Source organism: Meleagris gallopavo, chromosome 16, assembly GCF_000146605.3.
Source record: "Meleagris gallopavo isolate NT-WF06-2002-E0010 breed Aviagen turkey brand Nicholas breeding stock chromosome 16, Turkey_5.1, whole genome shotgun sequence".
NCBI lineage: Eukaryota > Metazoa > Chordata > Aves > Galliformes > Phasianidae > Meleagris > Meleagris gallopavo.
The window spans coordinates 5,480,240-5,499,000 of NC_015026.2; the positions used below are offsets into that span (position 1 = coordinate 5,480,240).

General features: G+C 43.2%; 1 protein-coding gene across 1 annotated transcript in view; it reads left to right on the plus strand.

Moving 5' to 3' along the window:
* The window catches only part of XYLT1 (xylosyltransferase 1), an 86,596-nt gene that overhangs the window by 59,785 nt on the left and 8,050 nt on the right, over positions 1–18,761 (plus strand). The window contains exons 8-10 of the mRNA XM_031555777.1: positions 1,431–1,693; positions 5,005–5,200; positions 11,501–11,834. Of these exons, the coding sequence (XP_031411637.1) occupies positions 1,431–1,693; positions 5,005–5,200; positions 11,501–11,834 (793 nt within the window). The remainder of the gene's footprint in view (positions 1–1,430; positions 1,694–5,004; positions 5,201–11,500; positions 11,835–18,761) is intronic.

Below are 18,761 nucleotides of genomic sequence, written 5' to 3' on the forward strand. Positions count from 1 at the left end.
TGCCCATTTTGCTTGTGTTTACAGCAATAAACCAAGCAGGACCAGGGTGTGGGGTAGGAACTGGCACACAGTAATCCCCACACATCATTTAAATGTTAGGATTCTTTGTGACATATTTTTGACTCATGCCTACCAGCAGTGACAGAGTATGGCTCAAGGGAAGAGGCCAGCTGTTGTTACCAGTGCAGGTAAATGAGTCCATTCTGTCTGTAGGGAATAGTCCAAGCTGTACAGATGCAGACTTCATCACTCCACTTGCCTCAGGACCAGAGAATGGGCCCTGCCCTGTTTTATTCACTAGCGAAAAGTGTCCTAATAGCCTGCTGCAGCTTTGTTTTCTCTAAGACTGCGTTCACACGTTGCATTAGCCATTGTGTCTGTTACCTGTGAGAGTATTTGCCTGCAGAGTAGTCTGTAAAGTGATTGAGGAATTGTGGCTGAGTTTTAAAAGCACAGCTTACCGTGTTGACTTCTAGGGTTATCCCAGCCATTATTTCAAAATAACTGACCCACTTGACTACTTAATTGGATGAGTGAAATGATGGAGTTGTGCATTATTTGTTCTGTCTGTCCCCAAACAAAAGGGATAAAATGCACCATAAGAGATAGATAGGAAAATAATTTAATTTCTGATATTTTATTTGGCCATTTGTCACACTCAATATTTTTCTTTTCCAAAAATGCTTTTCACACCAATAAACAATTTACAGTGCTCAAAAATCCCATGTCTAAGAAACAAAGGATGCTTTTCTATCAGAAGAGTAGCAGTGCAAGATGTGATTTTCCTTAAACTGCTCAGTTTCTTTTAATTTGATTTTTTTTTCAATATCCTACATATTAGTAACAGCCATAATGCCTCATTTGCCTTCTTTTTAATTCTCTAAAATGATTTAGCATTTTCACCTCGTTTGAATGCAGTGCTGCCTGAAAATTCAGGAAGATGTGGTTGTTTGTAATGACAGCATGCTGAGTAGAGCTACAGACTGTAATCACCCTGTTCCTTTGAGGTTTCATGCAATGGTAGAACATTCTCTTAACACCTCAGCATAATCTCCACCAAGTCAAGACGGCCCAGTGGTGGAGGACCTCCCAGGGAGGCCAAATAATGGGAACCTCCGCTGTGCTTCCCCTTCGGTCTGATCTGATCCTGTGCCTTTACTGGTCATTGAATTTGTTCCTGATGGCAAAGAAATGTGTTTTGAATGGGTGATGCTGAGTCCAGGGCAGAGCACTCCTGTAGCGCTGGCTGCCTCAGGGGGACCTCGGGCCGATGTTTCTCACATCCAGGCCAGAACCATCTGCATTTTTGTTGAGTTATTGCATAGCTTTTAACTGAACCTTAACCACTGGTGCCATTCAAGCCACCTTTATCTGCGGGGAAGTTCTGCTCACGTCCTCAGTTTGTCTCTTTTCCTTTCACCTCACCGCAGCAGACTGCCAGGCCAACTTTCTTCGCCCGCAAATTTGAAGCTGTGGTGAACCAGGAGATAATCGGCCAGTTGGACTATTACCTGTACGGCAACTACCCGCCCGGCACCCCTGGCCTCCGCTCCTACTGGGAGAACGTGTACGACGAGCCCGACGGCGTGCACAGCCTCAGCGACGTGGCGCTCACCATGTACCACGCCTTCGTCCGCCTGGGCCTGCGCAGAGCCGAGAGCTCCTTTCACTCCACCGGGGACAACAGCTGCAGGTCAGTTGGGCTCTTGGTCGTTTCTGAGTGTTTCTGAAGACTGAAGGAGGTTCTGCTGGGATGTGTTGGCAGGGAGTTTGTAGCCAGAATGGAGCCAGGTGACTGCAAGTGTACAGCTGTGATTTCCAGGAGTATTTATGCCTGTAACAAAGTGTTGGTTGTTCAGAGTTGACGTTAGGTGACCTATTTGCTGCACTTATAAAGGAGCTCCTCTGCAGCCTGATGAGGACTGACAGGATCCAGTCGGGCACCGCTGCCCCTGCTGCTGCATTTTTCTTTATTAATTTCAGCGAGTGTATTACACCCACAGCTCCTAAAGCCTCTGTGTGATGGCAGCAGAGGTCATGCTCACCTCTATTATGCTTACCAAAGCACAGGACAGGATTTCAGAATTAATGTAAACCAGGCAGGTTAATGGTCTTTGCTTGTTTGTTCCCCTGGGCACATACACGGAGCACAGAGAAGTGCTTGCTTGAGCAGGATTTGCTTGCTTGCTGCAGCCATCCATGCCAAAAATGTTGCAACAAGTGGGATCCATTAACGTCAAATAAATAAAACGTGTGTATATATAAATATATACATATATATAGCAAATAAAAGCCATATTCTAAATTCCTTTTTTGTGTATAAGCCTAGCAAATAGGAATTCAGTATAAAAATGTTTTGAAGGGAGAATTCCAAGAGTCAGACTTGCATAGTGAGGGTTTACTTCGTGGTGGATGCTTGCTGCCTGCACACACATCTGAAGCTGCTTAGCTGAGAGGCTTCATCTTTTTAAGTCTTACTATACAGCAGTCTCATAATTCCTCTCTCAAAGTGTATTTTTGGGACCCTGCCTTTTGTAATCTTAATAGAAAACATATACAGGATGAGCTAGGAAGCATTTGAGAGAGTCCTTGTAGTTTGACAGATGGAGCGGGCCTTTCTTGTGTTTTTGAATGCACTGTGACTTTCTCAGTTATGAAAGTGCTGAGCAGTGTCCCATTTAGAAAGATGTGGCAATGGTTCCTGGTTCCTATTACAGCTTTGCCATTAAAGGTTAGCAGTACAGAGCAGTAAGAGATCAATAACAATTAGTTATAAATAATCACTAGTAGCGTAACTTCCTTATATGAAATAAAGGCAGACTGAAAGAAGTCCTGGGGTCATTTGTCCTGCAGAGTGAAGCCAGCAGAGAGGATGGGAGCTATGTATAGCCAGTACTGAAATAATGCAACAATTACTTCCGTGCTTATTCCTTTTGCTGGTGTTCCAATGATAATTTATATCAGTAATCAGTATCATTTCTGGGGAGCTTTTCATTGCACAGGAACTCAAGGTGCTTTTCAAGCTTGCTTCAGATTATAAATAGGGAAGTCACGTCATCCACTGCTGATTGCAGCTGTCCTCGGGATAAAGCCTGGCTGCCTTACAGTGGACTGCAGCCCCACAGACAGCTCAAGAAGGAATTGCAAGCAGTGATAGGGACTGGGGACTTTGTTTCTACCTTAGCCCCTCCAAGTGTCCGTGTCTGGTTTAAATCACAGCAAAGTGAATAATCTTCAGGTTACGGTTCACATCTCTTCTCTATGGATATTCTGTTGTCTTTCTGCATGTATGCATTTATGAACTTCCTCCTCCTCCTCTCGTGATTCTGCATGTCTCTAAAGCAGTGACAGCAGGCATGCATTAGGGCTGAGCACCTCGACAGTATTCCCAGTGCCATCAGGGCTATTAGCAGCAGAAAGTTAGCTGATAGCAGTCATCAGAGCAGCTCATTTCACACTGCTGGAGGCGCTGCACATTTAGAGCCAGTCCCATGCTGCTGCCCACAGCTGCCTGGGAGACATCTGTAAGAAACTGCCTTGCACGCTGTTCTAACAAGGGGCAGCCTCAGAAAGATGTGCCTCGTGCAAACTGCTCAGCTACCGAATTAGATTGCAGATCAGCATCTTCAGTGGGAACAGCGTTAATGTGCGCTTGAGATTTAATTTATTTCTCACCATCTCTAGATGTTTTTACTCACTGCTGCCAAGAGACAATTTACTCAGACTATTTCAAGGGTATTGTAAATATTTGCTGCTGCACATATGAAACAGGAGGCCTTAGTGCTCAGCACAGAAGTCAGATTGTTGCTGGTATTGGCTGCATAGCTGTGCTGTGTTTTCACTAGGTCTGTCACTGCTGGCCCTGTTTGTAGCCCGTCTTGTTATGTTTATTTCTTGGGCTCTAGAGACTTCCTGCTGGCTGCTGCTGGATTAGGGTAATGGAACGTCATTCTTGGTTAGCTCTCTTACCGCTAGCGTGAGGAGCCAGTCCTCGCTGACTTGAATGGGGAGGCTTTTGAGACTGTTTGGCTTTGAATGTGTTGCAAACACACCTGATTGACAGTTAATGTCACTGCTGTGAAGTAGCAGATGACTTGATTTTGGAGCTGTGAGCATATTTTTAGTTATTAATTCATCTGTGTGTGCGCTCATGCATCATTTCAAATCTTACTGGGACTACAGCAGACAATTGACCATAGACTTTAATAATCTGAATCAATGACTACATTGTCTCTAAAATCCAAACTGTAGCAGAAAGTTTCCAAGTCTCTGAAGTAGCGGTTTTGTTTGACTTTTTTTCTGTTTCTTGTTAGTTGTGAGTAAAAAAAACTGTGGCAGGAGATCGTTTCAAATCTGTAAAGAACATCAAGGGGATTTCTTAAAATATGGGGACCGGATCCCAGCTCCCATCGCCGTTGCACAGCCCTACCAAGTGCTGCCCTTAGGAGTGCATGGGGAGCAGATCTGTGTGCAGAACAGCCTGGGGCATGGGCTCACCCTCATCCAGTCTCGCAGCACCCTCTGCTGTCCCCAACCTGCTTTTGTCCCACGGTCAGGTAGCATAGGGACTAACCCTGCTGAGGGCAGAAAGAAAGGAGAGCATCCAGTGTAGGGCAGTAAGCACATTTCTTGAACATCGTTTTTCCTCTGTTTATCATTTATCCATTTAATCTGATATCTCTGGGTGACACATTTTACCCAGAAGAGGTAGAAAGGGAGGGGTGCTGGCTAGCATGGCACAGAGAGGTATCTCCTAAAGAGCTTATGGCTGCGGATAGCTTCTAAATGAGTATATATTCCTGCTGACATTTTCTGTGTTTCAGGGTAATCAGAACAGCCTAAGAATGTTTGATAATGAGTCATGAATGCATTTGAAATCTCTTAATGTACAGCGGTGAATCTTCTAGTTGAAATGAATGCTTCTTAAGCCATTAGCTCCAAGTAAATGGAGATTTCATGTCTCTCTTGTGTAACTGATGAGTGTGTGCATGTGCTGTTTTGCAGATACTATCCCATGGGCCACCCAGTTTCTGTCCACCTTTACTTCCTTGCTGACCGTTTCCAAGGTTTCCTCATCAGACACCACGCCACCAACCTGGCTGTCAGTAAACTAGAGACTTTGGAAACATGGGTGATGCCAAAGAAAGTATTCAAGATCGCAAGTCCGCCCAGTGATTTTGGAAGATTGCAGTTCTCAGAGGTGAGTATTCATAGCCACTCATTCACACTGTTACGAGCCACGGAAGAGATTATGTACTAGTTCAGCAGCCTTTGGAAACTGCATTTCCGTGTAATTTGTAGCTGAGAGTAGCTCTGTAGTGCAGTGCAGTTTCTTTATCAAAGGCAGTATTGTTTGCCAGCCCAGATCCATGGTTAACTCTCACTTATGTTACTCTCAGTGTCCCCTCATTCCCTCTGACAAACTGAAGGCATTCACTGTGGTAAAAGGGGCTCAGAAACTTAAAAAGTTCTGTGACTGCGATTGTTGTGACTGCTGCGAGAGAGACGTGGGAGCTGAAAAATGCAGATGTGAGCAAGGATGTGGTAAACGTTCCTCTCAAGAATATGCTGAAAACAAACCATGAAATTAGTGATAGTCAGGCACCAGTACCACATTTGAGTAGAATATTGATGTTGTAACATGAAAGAGAAAATCATCACAGTAGTGGCTGAGATTTCTCACAAATCCTGTTATTTGTTGTAGGAATTTGTCTCGGTATCTGACATATAGTGTAAAAAGTGTACCCTAGAATATTTCAGGAAAGTTGACCACTAATAGAACCTGACATCTGTGTTCTGTTTTAAAGATACAACTGTCTGAGCAGTTAATTTTGTGATTTTTCTTGTTAAGCCACAAATTTCAATTAAGGCACAAAATTGATTGAACAAATGCATTCCAGTCATTATGGCCAAGTCCATAAATTACCATCTTCTTGGGCAATTAAGAAATGCCTGAGTTGGATTCAGTGTTTTGGTGTGCGTGGCAAATCCATGACATTAATGTGCCATTAAAGAGATGGATGGAAGGTGTGTTTCGTTTATCAATGTGTCTGATGGTAGACTTGCCATTTCATGCAGTGATAAATGAACATACAAGCTTTAATGCTTGTGATTTGTAGGAGTACTTCTGCTGTTTATTTGGTATTTTTTATCTCACTTTCAGCTTGATGCCTTCTCTGAGTCCTTCTTTCAAAAGCAACAGGGCTGGCAGCAGGAATCTTTTTCTAACTGCATGATAGAAACAAGCGCATTCACTCAGTATTTGAGAACTAGAATAAACATATTTAGTAAGAATACATGTAACTTCATCTCAGTTGTAGGGAGGGAGCACTCGTGGGACCAGAATTTACTCTCTGGCCACGCGCCAGATGCCCTCTGGCTCCAGTGCATTAGCACCAAGCCTTTTTTCCCCCAAACCAGCCCTGCAGCAACCGTAAGCCCGCAGATATCCTGGAGCAGCGATGCTCAGTGTTGGTGTCCCCTGCTGGGGAAGCAGCAGTGTGTCAGTGGCCCCCTTGCTGCATTGTGCCCAACACACAGGAAGAGTGTGACCTTGCAGGGAGGATGCCTGAACTCTGCTGCACTGATGAGCCCGTCTTCATAGCCATAGCTGGGCTACAGGTAGACATGGAGGGATCTGCTGCTGCAGTGACCTGTGTCAGTGCAAAGCATGGGAAGGATTTGGTCACTGGGGAGCTTTTTTTAGGCTGAGGAAACCTTTTCTTCTACTTGAAATCTGGGAAAAGAGTTTTGGTGGTTGGTTACATCTCTTCCTTGTTTTTTCTCACCTAAACTCTTGGATTGTCCTCTTTTCAGAAATGATTTATGTTCTAAAAGACCAGGAGGCACAAAGTCAAACATTTAATTGTTTCTTAAATGTTTGTCTTATTTCTGCCCTCCGTTGGCCAGCAGGCATCTCTGCCTCTGAGCCAAATGATTCTCTCAGTTATCCTGGTATAAATCCAGCATTAACCTCTTCAGTTTCAGTGTGGCTGCAAAGTCTGTCATCTGCTACAGCTATTAAAATGCCACCTCTTTGTTGAAGTCCAGCTAATGTAAAGCAAATTTAGCAATTCAGCTCAGGTGAGGACATCGATGATTGCAGGTTAACCACCAAAACAGAAATTTATGATTTGGGCTCACTGGGACATAAATCTGTGTGGGTTTTCTTTTTCTTTCCAAATTTCATCCCATAATTTGGCAGAAACTTGAAACTGAATGGAGTCTTTTAAATAGGAGTTTTGTCCCCAGCTTACACCAGTGGGACCTGCTGGGAAGAGCACAGACTTGCTGTGTGTGCAGGCTCCTGGGTGCCTTTGTGTCACTGAGACACAACCAGAATGGCAGCACAGACAGGTTCTCTCTGGGCAGGATCAGCCCTTCCTGCCCTCTGCTCCTTGGCTTTGCTTCTCAGACTTTGCATCCATGTATCACCATACACTGTGTGAACGACCAGTGGGGTTAATAATAGTGTTCCAGTTGCATTGGGTTCCTGTACTCAGTCTTTGGCTGAGAAAATAAAATAACCTTACAGGAAATCCAAGAAAGAAGATTTCCAAGTGTTTCCTCCTTTTTTCTTGGAAACTCCCACATCTCCTAAAATTGGCTTGTACATAATACATATAATATATATCCAATTAGTCCAGATCAATGATAACTTTTACGTGGAAGGCAGAAGATTGATTTGCTGTAGAGTACTAAAAGTCTCAGCTCAGAGTGTATCAGTGGAACACTAAGTTCATTTCTAGTCTTGTTAAGACTTGTGATTCATCACAGAGAATAAAATAAACTAGGTGGCAGGCAATTAGTGCGCATTGTGTGAACCTAATGGTCCTGTTTGTGGTGAGCAATGAGACAGAAGCCCATAATCAAGGCATAATTTATCTTGGGAAAATTTTATCTGGGGACTGAACAGAGATAGAATAGGGAGTTATAAGCCAGTGAGTGAGTTCCAGCTTTCCAAACATCCACCATGCACAGTGCCTGCTCCTGAAGCTCAAAATAATGGTGATTAAAATAATGATATGGAAAATGTTGGTTTCCGTGCCACATCTTTTCATATGTTATCAGTTCTTCATTACTGTTTGATTCCAGCCTGTACTTTCTGTATTCCATTTGAAAGTGAAAGTCTGCTTCAAATGTTTTAAGGGGCTGTGAAAAATATTACAGGACTGTGGTAGCTTCTGACCTGTAAAATCAGACATCTCAGTAGTGGGAATTCAGCCATGTCAAGTTCAAGGGAGAAGCTACAAGTCTCTCAATAGTGCTTTAAGTAAAACTCTTTTTAAAACATGGAGCTTCTAAAACTAGCTTATCCTGTAAGCTGTGCAGCACAGAAAGCATGTCCTCCAGCTGGCAGCTGGTAATAAAGGGCAGATCCTGTAACAGATGTGTTTAGCTCCATGCTTTCCCTTCTCCAGCATCCTGTGGCCATCGGTGAGATGGCACTGGGTGCTTCTACCACATCTTTCACCCTCTGCTTTCCATTGTGGGCTTTGTCTGCATGGCAGGATTACAGCCCCACACTGGTTCCCATCCTGGGACTGGAACTGCGGTGGGTGATGGGTTGGTTTGGGTGGAGTCTTTTCAAACAGAAGGCAGTGGCCTTTGGGTGAGGTATGTCTCATGATGGGAGGACCCTCTCCAAGAGGTAAGTTGGCATTACTTCCTGAATGCTGTTTTAGTTTGTATTTCTCTGGTATCTCCAGGAAATCCTTGGATAGTAAGATCTCTGAATGATGTTATTCCCATTCTCATATGGTCAGCACTGCTTTAGAGGGACTTCACCCATAGACTGAAACACGACCTCCAGTTTGTCCAGGCCTGGACCGTTAACTGCTCTGAACATTGCTGGGTTTGGGAAGGAAGCCTTTAACGTGTTTAATTCTTGAGGATAAAGCCTACTTTCCTGAAGGAGCAGTTCAGTAAGAAATACCAGGAAATACTGCAGAAGCAGCTGTTCCTTACAGGGTTTTCTTTGCCCCGGAGGGTGCATGTTTGCTTCAGGTGTTGTGGTTTCATTATTTCCAGTCTCTTGAGAGGTAGGTGTGATATCACCATACCCAGTGAGGGTCAGTGGAGTAGGTAGTGAGATCTGGCCAGGAAATTTTCTTTCTCAGCTTATTTCCATACATATTCAGTTGGCTTTGTCAGGAGAGTTGGCTCTGACAGCTCCTCAAGGCAGTCACTGCTGGGGTCTGATATCTGGGCTGCACTGTCAAGCTTGATTAGCTGGTGTGCGAGGTGAAATACCTTGGAAATACCAGACACTGCTGGGCTGATGGCAGAGCACTAGAAGGCTCATTTTGTCTCTTATTCTGCTGTGTCATAGTCCTGTAGAGTAATTCATATGAAGAAGGATGAGTTTAGGATTTTAGGATTTTATTCTACTGGCCTTGTAGCTTTTTGCTAGTAGTCCTCCTGTAATTTGTCTGCCAAACACAGGGACTTATTTAAGTTGGTCTCAGGACCAGACAGTTTCCAAAATACAAAATAGATAGTAAACATCAGGTAGTTGTTAAGTTTTCCAGATTTGAGGGATTTCAACATTAAACTGGGATCACTTATTTTTATCAATTAAGATGAAATCTAGAAGAAAAATCTTTGAAGCAAATCAGCTACGATCATTTGTTACATTTTCAGGAAAGCAGGTTCTGCCCATGACCCGTGTGAGGTGGTTAATATGAGGGACAGGACAGCATTGGGAAAATCTTAAATATCTACATTTACTGAAAGAGAGGATCCTGTCTGCATGTGCATGGGACTCCAGAGCCCATCTGAGAGAACCCCGTGGTTTCTGTGTAGGGAACAGATCGACTCATAGGTCGTCACTGCTGTTTGTTTGGAGATTAAAGCCAATGAGCACCAGGAGGGCTACTAAGGTTGTAGTTCCAGGTTGGTGAAGATATCTGTATGTCTCTCCAAGGAATGGCATCAGATATCTGCTTGCAAAAAAGAGCCAGGGGCTTCTTCTGTTCTTCCCTTCCCACGAGGTCACTCAAATCTTTTTTGATACTGATTGCTTTTGATTTGAGGTCATGAGAGCAGGACCTTATGGGACAAGGAAGACAGACACTTCAACCAACAGCTAATATGAGACATTCAGTACTGTGATCCACTCTGTTGCCTTTTTGAGAATGGATAGAATGGTTTGTTAACAGTCAGCCCCGTAAGTACACGCTGTGTAAGCAGCTCTGAAAGTAATGCCACCTGTTTATTTGCATGGAAATTATAATAGATATAAAGAACATAATAGCACTGTTTAATAGAGCAAATTCTCAACTACAAAAAGCACAGTCACCACCATTAGTTGTGCATTTTCACCAGTGATGAACAAGAGCTCCATGCCACGCTCATATTAAAATCTGCACCAGCAGAGATGACACACTGTCTTATAGCTGCTTTGATGGCATTGTTGCTGAAACGCATTACCCACTGCCTCAGCTGTGCTCACAGCCACTGTTTGGTCTCCATCAATGGTCACAAAGTGTCCATGAATGTCAGTCGGCGCCGTTTTTTTCTGCATGGAGAAATTCAATTCCACCCCTTTTCTTCATCCACCCTTCCATGTCAGATGCCGTTGTGTCAGAGTGCCCCTCCGCTGCTGTCTGTCACACAGCAACATGCAATGGGATGTTGGTGGGAAGGTTCAACCTCTGCTGCCATCCCACCAACAGCCGCCTCTGACATCATGGGCCGACATAACAAAATAGGAGACATTACCTTCAGAGCAGCCCCCACAGACTTGGTGCTGGAATAGTAAAAAGTAAAGTTGACCTAAGAAGGGTAATTATTACATTTTAATGCTCTCTGTTTACAGATGGGTTTTTTTTCAGTTGTGTACAAGTGCTCAATGGAACAGCTCATAAATTTGTATCATCCTGTGGGTTATGGGTGAACCATTACAATTCATATAAAGAACAGTGAAATATGAAAGCTGCTAGAGAAAGGAAAGGTCTATTAAATATTTACACTAGATTGTGAATCAGCTGCTTTACTGTTATTTTAGGAATAATTAAAAAAACAATGTCACTATTATGACAGTGAGAAAAGAGTTCACCAGAAGTAACTTGCATCATGTGGGGAGGGAGTGCAAGGAAACAGCATCTCGTGCATAAATTGTAGTAAAGGGCCTGATGTGAATTGTCCTGAAGTCAGCACAAGCCTCATCCTTACTCTTAGCACTAGCTGGCTAGATCTGTGTTGCAGGCTCCATCTCTCAAATGTGCTATACATGTTGATGTCTCAGGAGATAATAGGTCCTAAGCATTGCAATAGTCAGTGTTTGGTCACTGGACTTGGTCCTTTATTGACTGCTTTCATGTGGAAAAAAAGGAGAGCTACTGGAGCCTATTACATCTTTCTTACTATGATAGTACTCATCTGTGTACCTTGTGGAAGTTGTTTGAGAAATATAACTTGTGTCTTGAGAGCCCTTACTTGACACAGGACTGTCAGCTTGCAGAGATGATGCTAGCAGTGGTGTGGTCTCTGATTTCAGATTGGCACGGAGTGGGATGCCAAGGAGAGGCTGTTCCGGAATTTCGGAGGACTCCTCGGACCAACAGATGAGCCAGTTGGCATGCAGAAATGGGGAAAAGGCCCCAACGTCACCGTTACTGTCATCTGGGTGGACCCAGTCAACGTCATAGCAGCGACGTACGATATCCTCATTGAATCCAGCGCAGAATTTACTCACTACAAACCGCCCTTGAATTTGCCCCTGAGGCCTGGTGTCTGGACAATAAAAATTCTGCACCACTGGGTCCAGGTAGCTGAAACCAAATTCCTTGTTACGCCTCTCACCTTCTCAAATCGGCAGCCTATCAAACAAGGTAAGTTTTATTATTTGTTACAGGAATAATACGGTTATTTTGTCTGTATTCACTGTAAATGCCACTGTTAAAAATGAAGTAGCGCGGCACTGGAAACAGCGAAAATAGAGGAATATTATAAATAGTAAATCAGATGAAATTGTTGCACCAAGACAAGTGAAGTGTCTGTATCCAGCCTGTACAAGACAGCCACTTTGAACGAAAGTCTATTTATATCTTTAAAATACACACTGTTCAAAATCCAGGGAAATTCAGACTCAGAAATAACAGCTATCATAGAAGCCATCACTTAGAAAGAAAAACGGACCCTTCTCTGAAGCTGTGCATTCACATTTGCTCATAAAGAGTTGCAGGCATTTAAACAGCTATCTTGGCAAAGACTGTGTGTTTAATGATAAAAAACATTAATATATGAAATAGTGAGTCAGAGAAAATAACTCTAGGCCAGAGCTACCTGACAAGTTGTCATGTGCAGGCATTCACTTCTGCCTGATCCCTGCCAAAGCCTGCTCAGTACATGCCAAACACACGTGTTACAGAAATACCAGTAGATGCAGCAGCCCTGGTGTGTGCAGCATCAGACCCAGTCAGACTTTACACAAGGAAACCATTTTCTTGCCCACCACAGCAGTGCTGAGCCACCCCAGGGCCAGCAGCAGCCCACGCACTGTGTGCTCAGCTCTTCATCCGGTGCCAGGTACAATGGGCTGGGAGAGAGGGTACAGTCTGCAGCCACAGCTGTTCTCTTATTCGCTGTGATCAACACAAGTTTGTTTGTCTTTACTGTTATTCTTAATGCTCTCAAGTGCTTCCATCTGCTTAATATTAATATCCCTAACTTAAAATTGAGAGATACGTGAATGGTCCTTTTAACTTTTCAGAACTTGTTCTTCCTGATGGAGCAGCACATAAACTGAGTCAGGCCTCTACCTTCCAGCATTATGTGCTGCTTCTGTAACACACTCACCACCAGACAGCTGCTGAGCGCTAATGCCGCCCTTATCGTGCTCAGCAGGAGCCTGATGCTACACATTTCTCACCAGGACAGCCAACATGCTGATTTCTCCTTGTAGCATTTGGTGACATCGTTTCTTAAGGAAAAACTGCACCACGGACAACCTGCTGCTCTTGTTAGCTGCTAGGCAATGATACATTTTGAAAAACGCCGCGTGTAGAAAGAATTTTAAGTTTGAAGCAGCCCTGCTTCTAAACGTGGCTGTTACAGATTCATCTCCTGCAAATGAATGAATTCCATGTTCTTTGCTAATTTAACAGTTGAGGCACAGACTGGATTGAAAATGTGGCACATAGCCAGCAGCCTTGCTGTGTTTTGCTATGTGAGAGTACTGAGCAAAGCCAAGCATGTGTGAGGCTTCAGCCCAGCATCCATGCTTTGTGGTGGGAAGGCAAAAAGCCCTCTGGTCCAAAGGCCAAATCTCAAATTGTTCCACTGGAATCAGGGAGTCCCTCCATCTTGCCACAAATAAGAAAGAAGTTGTCCCATTGATTCACTGAGAGAAGATCTGGCTCATATTTCTTGTTAAAGAGCCCTATTCATATGGTAACGAGAATCTACCATAGGAATGAAATACAAAGCCTGGGAACAATATTATCTAGGAAAAGCCTCAGGAGCGCTTTGCTGCTGATGCTGGGATGCATAATCTCCCTGTGGCTGAGGCATGAAGGTAAAGGAAAAATTAATTACAGGGGCAGAGAGAGGCACTTCACTGTAGTTAGAGTGATATTTACAATGCAGATTTGTTTGTTTGGGTTTTTTTAAGCTTTCTGTCTCAGTGACGTTACTGTGCTCTGTGCTGGCAATTGTCATTTAGCTTTGATTTCAAGCTTTTGTCAGTTTGTCACCACTTTATTACTTAAATATATTTCTCTGTGCCAAATAAAGGCATTGTGAGAATACGACAGAAGAATTAGAAGTTCTAAAAGAACAATTTCTGTTACTGTTGTAAACAATGTGAAAGCTGCCAAAAATCCTCTAAAATGAAGGAATAGTATTATTGTCTTGTCCCGACACTGAAAATAAAACATACATCAGCCTTAGCCAGGAGTTGTCAGCAGAAGAGAGAAATATGTTTTATTAGGGATTCAAGTTTTGTTCTTCCCTCACCCCGAGTAAAAAAGAAAAGCTCTATAGCTCTTGTCAGAGAGATTTCCATTGCAGATAATTTGCTCCTCCAGAAGCCTTTTTCATTCACTTTGAGTATGATTTGCTTCATCAGGATCAGGCCCACTCTGTCGCAAACATTCCAGATGTAGAAACCGGAGTCTACATAGGTACCTACATAACGATCTGCCCGTATTTGTGCACAATCTGACTGTCTTTCTAAAAAATATTTGGACAAATCTGGCAGCAGCCTCTAAGACCTTGTATCTTGAGAGCAAGAACGTGACAACTGTCACTATACTTCCTAAATCATTGCATATCCACTGGCCAGCACAGAGCACAAGATGAAGCTGCTTTCTTTTTCCCAACACCGAAAGGGAGCAACTTGCTCCTCTCTAAAATAAAGCAGAACAAGTTCATTCCTGTATCTATCTCAAAATTCATTATTACAATTCGAACTAAAAAAATTAATTCTGGGACCAGCTACCAGCGAAGATGTTTCATTTAGCAGTTTATAAAAACAGCATATGCAGATAGTTATTCTTTTTCTATTCTCATTTATTTATTAGCTTTGGCCTAGAGTTTGTGCATGCAAGCAAAGCCACAAGGGGAAATCAGGGACAGGTTTTTTTCCTGGGATATTATGTCCAGATGCGCGTAACTGGTAGAATGTAAATTGTTTAAAGACAGGCATTTGTTGCCCTTTACAAGGACTGGACCCATAAAAGATCTGAGATCCGTTCTTACAAGGAATGATTGAGCACATTTAGAGGTTGGGGACATTTTCCCAAAGCTATTTCAGCAGAAAGTTTAGAGTCTAATGTTATTTATTTTTTATTGCTCCTCTTTCCCCTCCAGTCATCCAAATCTGTGTCTGTTTTCTCTGAGTTCTGTCTCTGATCAGTTCTGCCTAAAACAGATCCTTCTGGCCCAGGAATTTCTTCAGGTCTTTGCATGTTTGGAAGAAGAAAACAAAGTGAATTAAATGAATTTGTCAGATAACCCATTTGGAAAAAGCAGGTTCAGCTTCACTTGGTCCACCAGTATCTCCTTCTCCCTGTGTCCTGCACAGCCAGATTCTGTTGTTGTTTTGTTTTTTCTTTAAATGGTGACTCAGAGTGTCTCACTGTATGGCTGAGTGTGTTAAAGCCAAGTTCTCCTCGCTCACTGTAAGGACACAGGAAAGCTGCCACAGGCCATTGGGATGCTTCAGGCCAAGACAGAAAGGAAATGTCATGTGGAGGACACAAGAGACAGATGGCTAGAAGATGTGGTTATACACAAGGATGAGGATTTCTTACTGTATGCTTTAAGCAGCAAATTCCATGGAGGTTGGATCTGCTTCTCCATCATCTCTCTTTGCTGCACGAAGTCTGTGCAAGTGCTCCTCCCAGGTGGGATTGCACACATCTCCCTGAAGCACTGAGAGGTGCAGGGAAAAAGCCAAACCAATTCATTTTCAAATTTGAGTTTATATTCATACAAAGCTTTGACGGTGGTCTCCCAGCTGGAGTGATGCTAATGAGTAACCATGTGTTTAATGTAGTTTTACAAAACCTAAATAAATTACTGTGAGCCAGTGGGCAGATTCACTTTTGGGACAGATGAAGCCCCAGACCTCAAGCCAATACCAAACACTAGATGGAAAATAAATAAATTACTTAAAAAGTTCTTCCCTCAAGCAAAGAAGGAGGGAAGGAGAGCATCCTTCTATAGAGGCACCTTCCATGTTTGGTTCCTGATGTGTTCGCATGCTCCTGGCGTGGAGCTCCTGCTGCCCCACAGCAGGACAGGGAGCCTCAAACATCACCCCATGGTCCCAGTGCCCTCCAGCTACAGCCACCTCTTTCAAAGACCTGGAGGCATTAGCAGACACCCTGCAATACACACACACATCTCAGAAACCTGTTAACCTAATCCATATTTATGGATCAGCTTAATTAAGTATGTACTGGGAAACCTTTGTTTTGCTGTTGGTTATTTGCAGTGGCTCAATCAATTCTAATTGCATCTATACGGATTATAAAGTGGGTGGCAACTTGTGTCAGAACTGCTGTGATTTCTTTAAATTAACCAGCTATAACATGATACATTCTTGATAAATGTAGTAATGGCAGCAGGCAGGCCTGTGTCTGCAGGAGAGTAGACCTGCCCTAGAATCGTCAGTCCAAGAAAAACCCTGAAGACAGGGATTTGCTTTGAAATTTAGTTCAGATCCAGTTGACAAGGAGTCGATTAGCTTTGCAATGAGCAAATGCAGCACTGTCTTGTTTGCTGCAAGAGAAAACAAACCAAACGTCGATAAAAAATTACCTCTTTGCCAGAGGGCTTCAATGCAATTCAAGTAAGGAAATAAAGCTGTACGTTCTGTGTTCCTTAAAAAAAAACAACCACAGGTCTAGCGCCTTAATGTGTACCAAGGTAACTGCTTCTTTCATTCCGTAGCCCACTCTCTGTCTAAACTCATTTGCTTTTTCTGCAAAATGAAGAACAAACCCACACAGAACTGCTGAGATCCCAGCCTGTGCAGCTGACTGCAGGCTGTGTGCTCAGCCCAAAGAAGTAATGCTAAGGAAAGTCAGTTGAGGAGGGAAATGCCCTCCCAGAATGAAGTGCAAACGGCAGCGGAGCACAAAAAATAACTTATGTTCCACTGACTTTAAATTAGTTTTAAAAAATATTTTGCACTGGTAGGTCTTCCACCTCAAAGGACCATATGGATGTCTTCATTGGCAAAAAATATCTGGCTTACTGTCTGCAGTCCAGTTAATTTTGAATTGAATTGGTGGCTGTGACTGGAGTCTTAAATGTCTAAAACCACATCTCATGGAAGCAAGCCTTACATTCATTACTTTTTTCATGAGCAAGGACTGAAGTGTAAGTAAGCACTTCAAAATGATGCACAGTAGCTCCAGCCTCCCTTTGTGCAGTGTTTCAGGGCTTGGGATCCACATCTCCTTGCTTTCCCAGACCAGTACGTTATAAAGTCTTTATTATCTCTTCTTTTTTTTGTCTGTAATGCAAAGAGGAATAGCACCCAACATCTCCCATAGTGTGTATGAGCAGCATGGGCAGTGAACAGGGAGGAGAGGTCATTACTTTCTCTTGTGAACTCTTGAACCAAGATGTGGAGGCTTAAGGAGAGGGTTCTGGGTTGAACCCTTAAAATTTTCTATTGATGCGTAGCTCTGCACTGACTGCTGTTAGCCAGCTCTGTCTGATAATACTTGTTTGGGTTATTTTAAAAACAAAGGGTTCCCTTCAGTTCCTTTATACACTTTGAGCACTGTCTCTGCCGGCACATCCATGCAGCACAGCTGGTTCTGGAGCAGAGCACAGCATTCACTGAGTGGTGCAGAACCACACAGCAGTGTGCAGGTGGGAATGTCTGAGAAAAATCTGAGTCATAGCGAGTTCTGTTTCATCCTGTTGTTTGTCTGGAAAAATATCTCTTCCACACAGCAAACACATGCACAGCAGCCTTTAATTCAGCAAGCTCTCTGAGCTGCCTGTTTCAGTCAGATGATCCTGCTAGTAATGCCAAATCTTATTTGTTTGGGGATTTTTACTTATAATGCTCCTATTTAATTAATATGTTGACAAACAATTTTCCATATTTAATTGCTTCCAAAGGAGAAAATTTAATCATGTGTACTCGTTCTGTTTCTTAAACTGTAGAGCTCTGGCAGAGCACACTTCTGACATATGTGCATGGAACAAACTCCTTTTGACTAGAAGTTATTCTGGATATTTACCATTTAAAGGAAAAAGGGGAGTAGATAGATACAGAATACAGGAATAGTTAAACCATGTATAATGGCAATGGGGATCTGCTGAACTAATTTAACTGAGGATTTGAAGAAATGGACTTGCACTGCATTTGACATTAAAAACTTTGCAAATGTAACAGCAAAGCTCCAATTAAGTGTCCCTTTTCCCTCTAAATCAACATACTGATTTATTGCCAATGCCCGAGATGCTGTCCTTTGTGGAAGAAAGGACTCAGTGTGAGCAGCAAGGATATGTGGAAGGAATTGTAGACGTGAATATGTAATTCCTGGCCTCTAAATGATATCTAAACCCAGTGGCTTTCCTAGCTTGGAGTGCCCTGAATGGGCCCTTTTTGTGTTTTAGATTGTATTTGTTGGCAGAGCTGAACATATCCTCTGTGCTGCCGGGAACAAGGATGGTAGAGAAGTCAGCTGAGAACAGAAAGAAAGAGTTGAGAATTTACTCCCTAGAGGCACTGAGTGAATTTTTTTGGAGGGTCACATTCTGGGCGTATGAGTAGCACCTCAGCTACCTCCAGAAGTCAGCAAGCCTTAGACTGGGCTGAAGGTCTGAAGGTCTTTGAAGGTGTTATCGCACTCTGACAGTGATTTTTAGTAACGATGTACTGCATTTGGCTGAGGTTGAGGAGTTACTCCAAGAAAAGCAACCACAATGCAAGAGGAAGTGTCGCTAGGAAATGGGTTTGATCCATTATTCAGTGCAAGTGCTTGAAATATGGTTGTCTTTAATGCTTTCCCAGTGAGACTGGAGTGCTTCCAGCAATTATGCTGGGATCACAGCTCCACCAGCCCTACCTGGTCTCTCAAAGGCTGTGATGCTGTCCTTCCAGTGCCGGCAGTGTCACCACATGGCTTCTGGAGGCAGATACTGCGCACAAGAGTTGTGACTTCCATAACAGGGAAGGGGAATCTGTTTAGAAGAAAACCAGGCTGAGCTCTCTTTCTGCTAGACAAGTCATTGATAACACTTGAAGGTCTGACCACAGTTTCTAACACTCTCACCTCGGGTCTCCT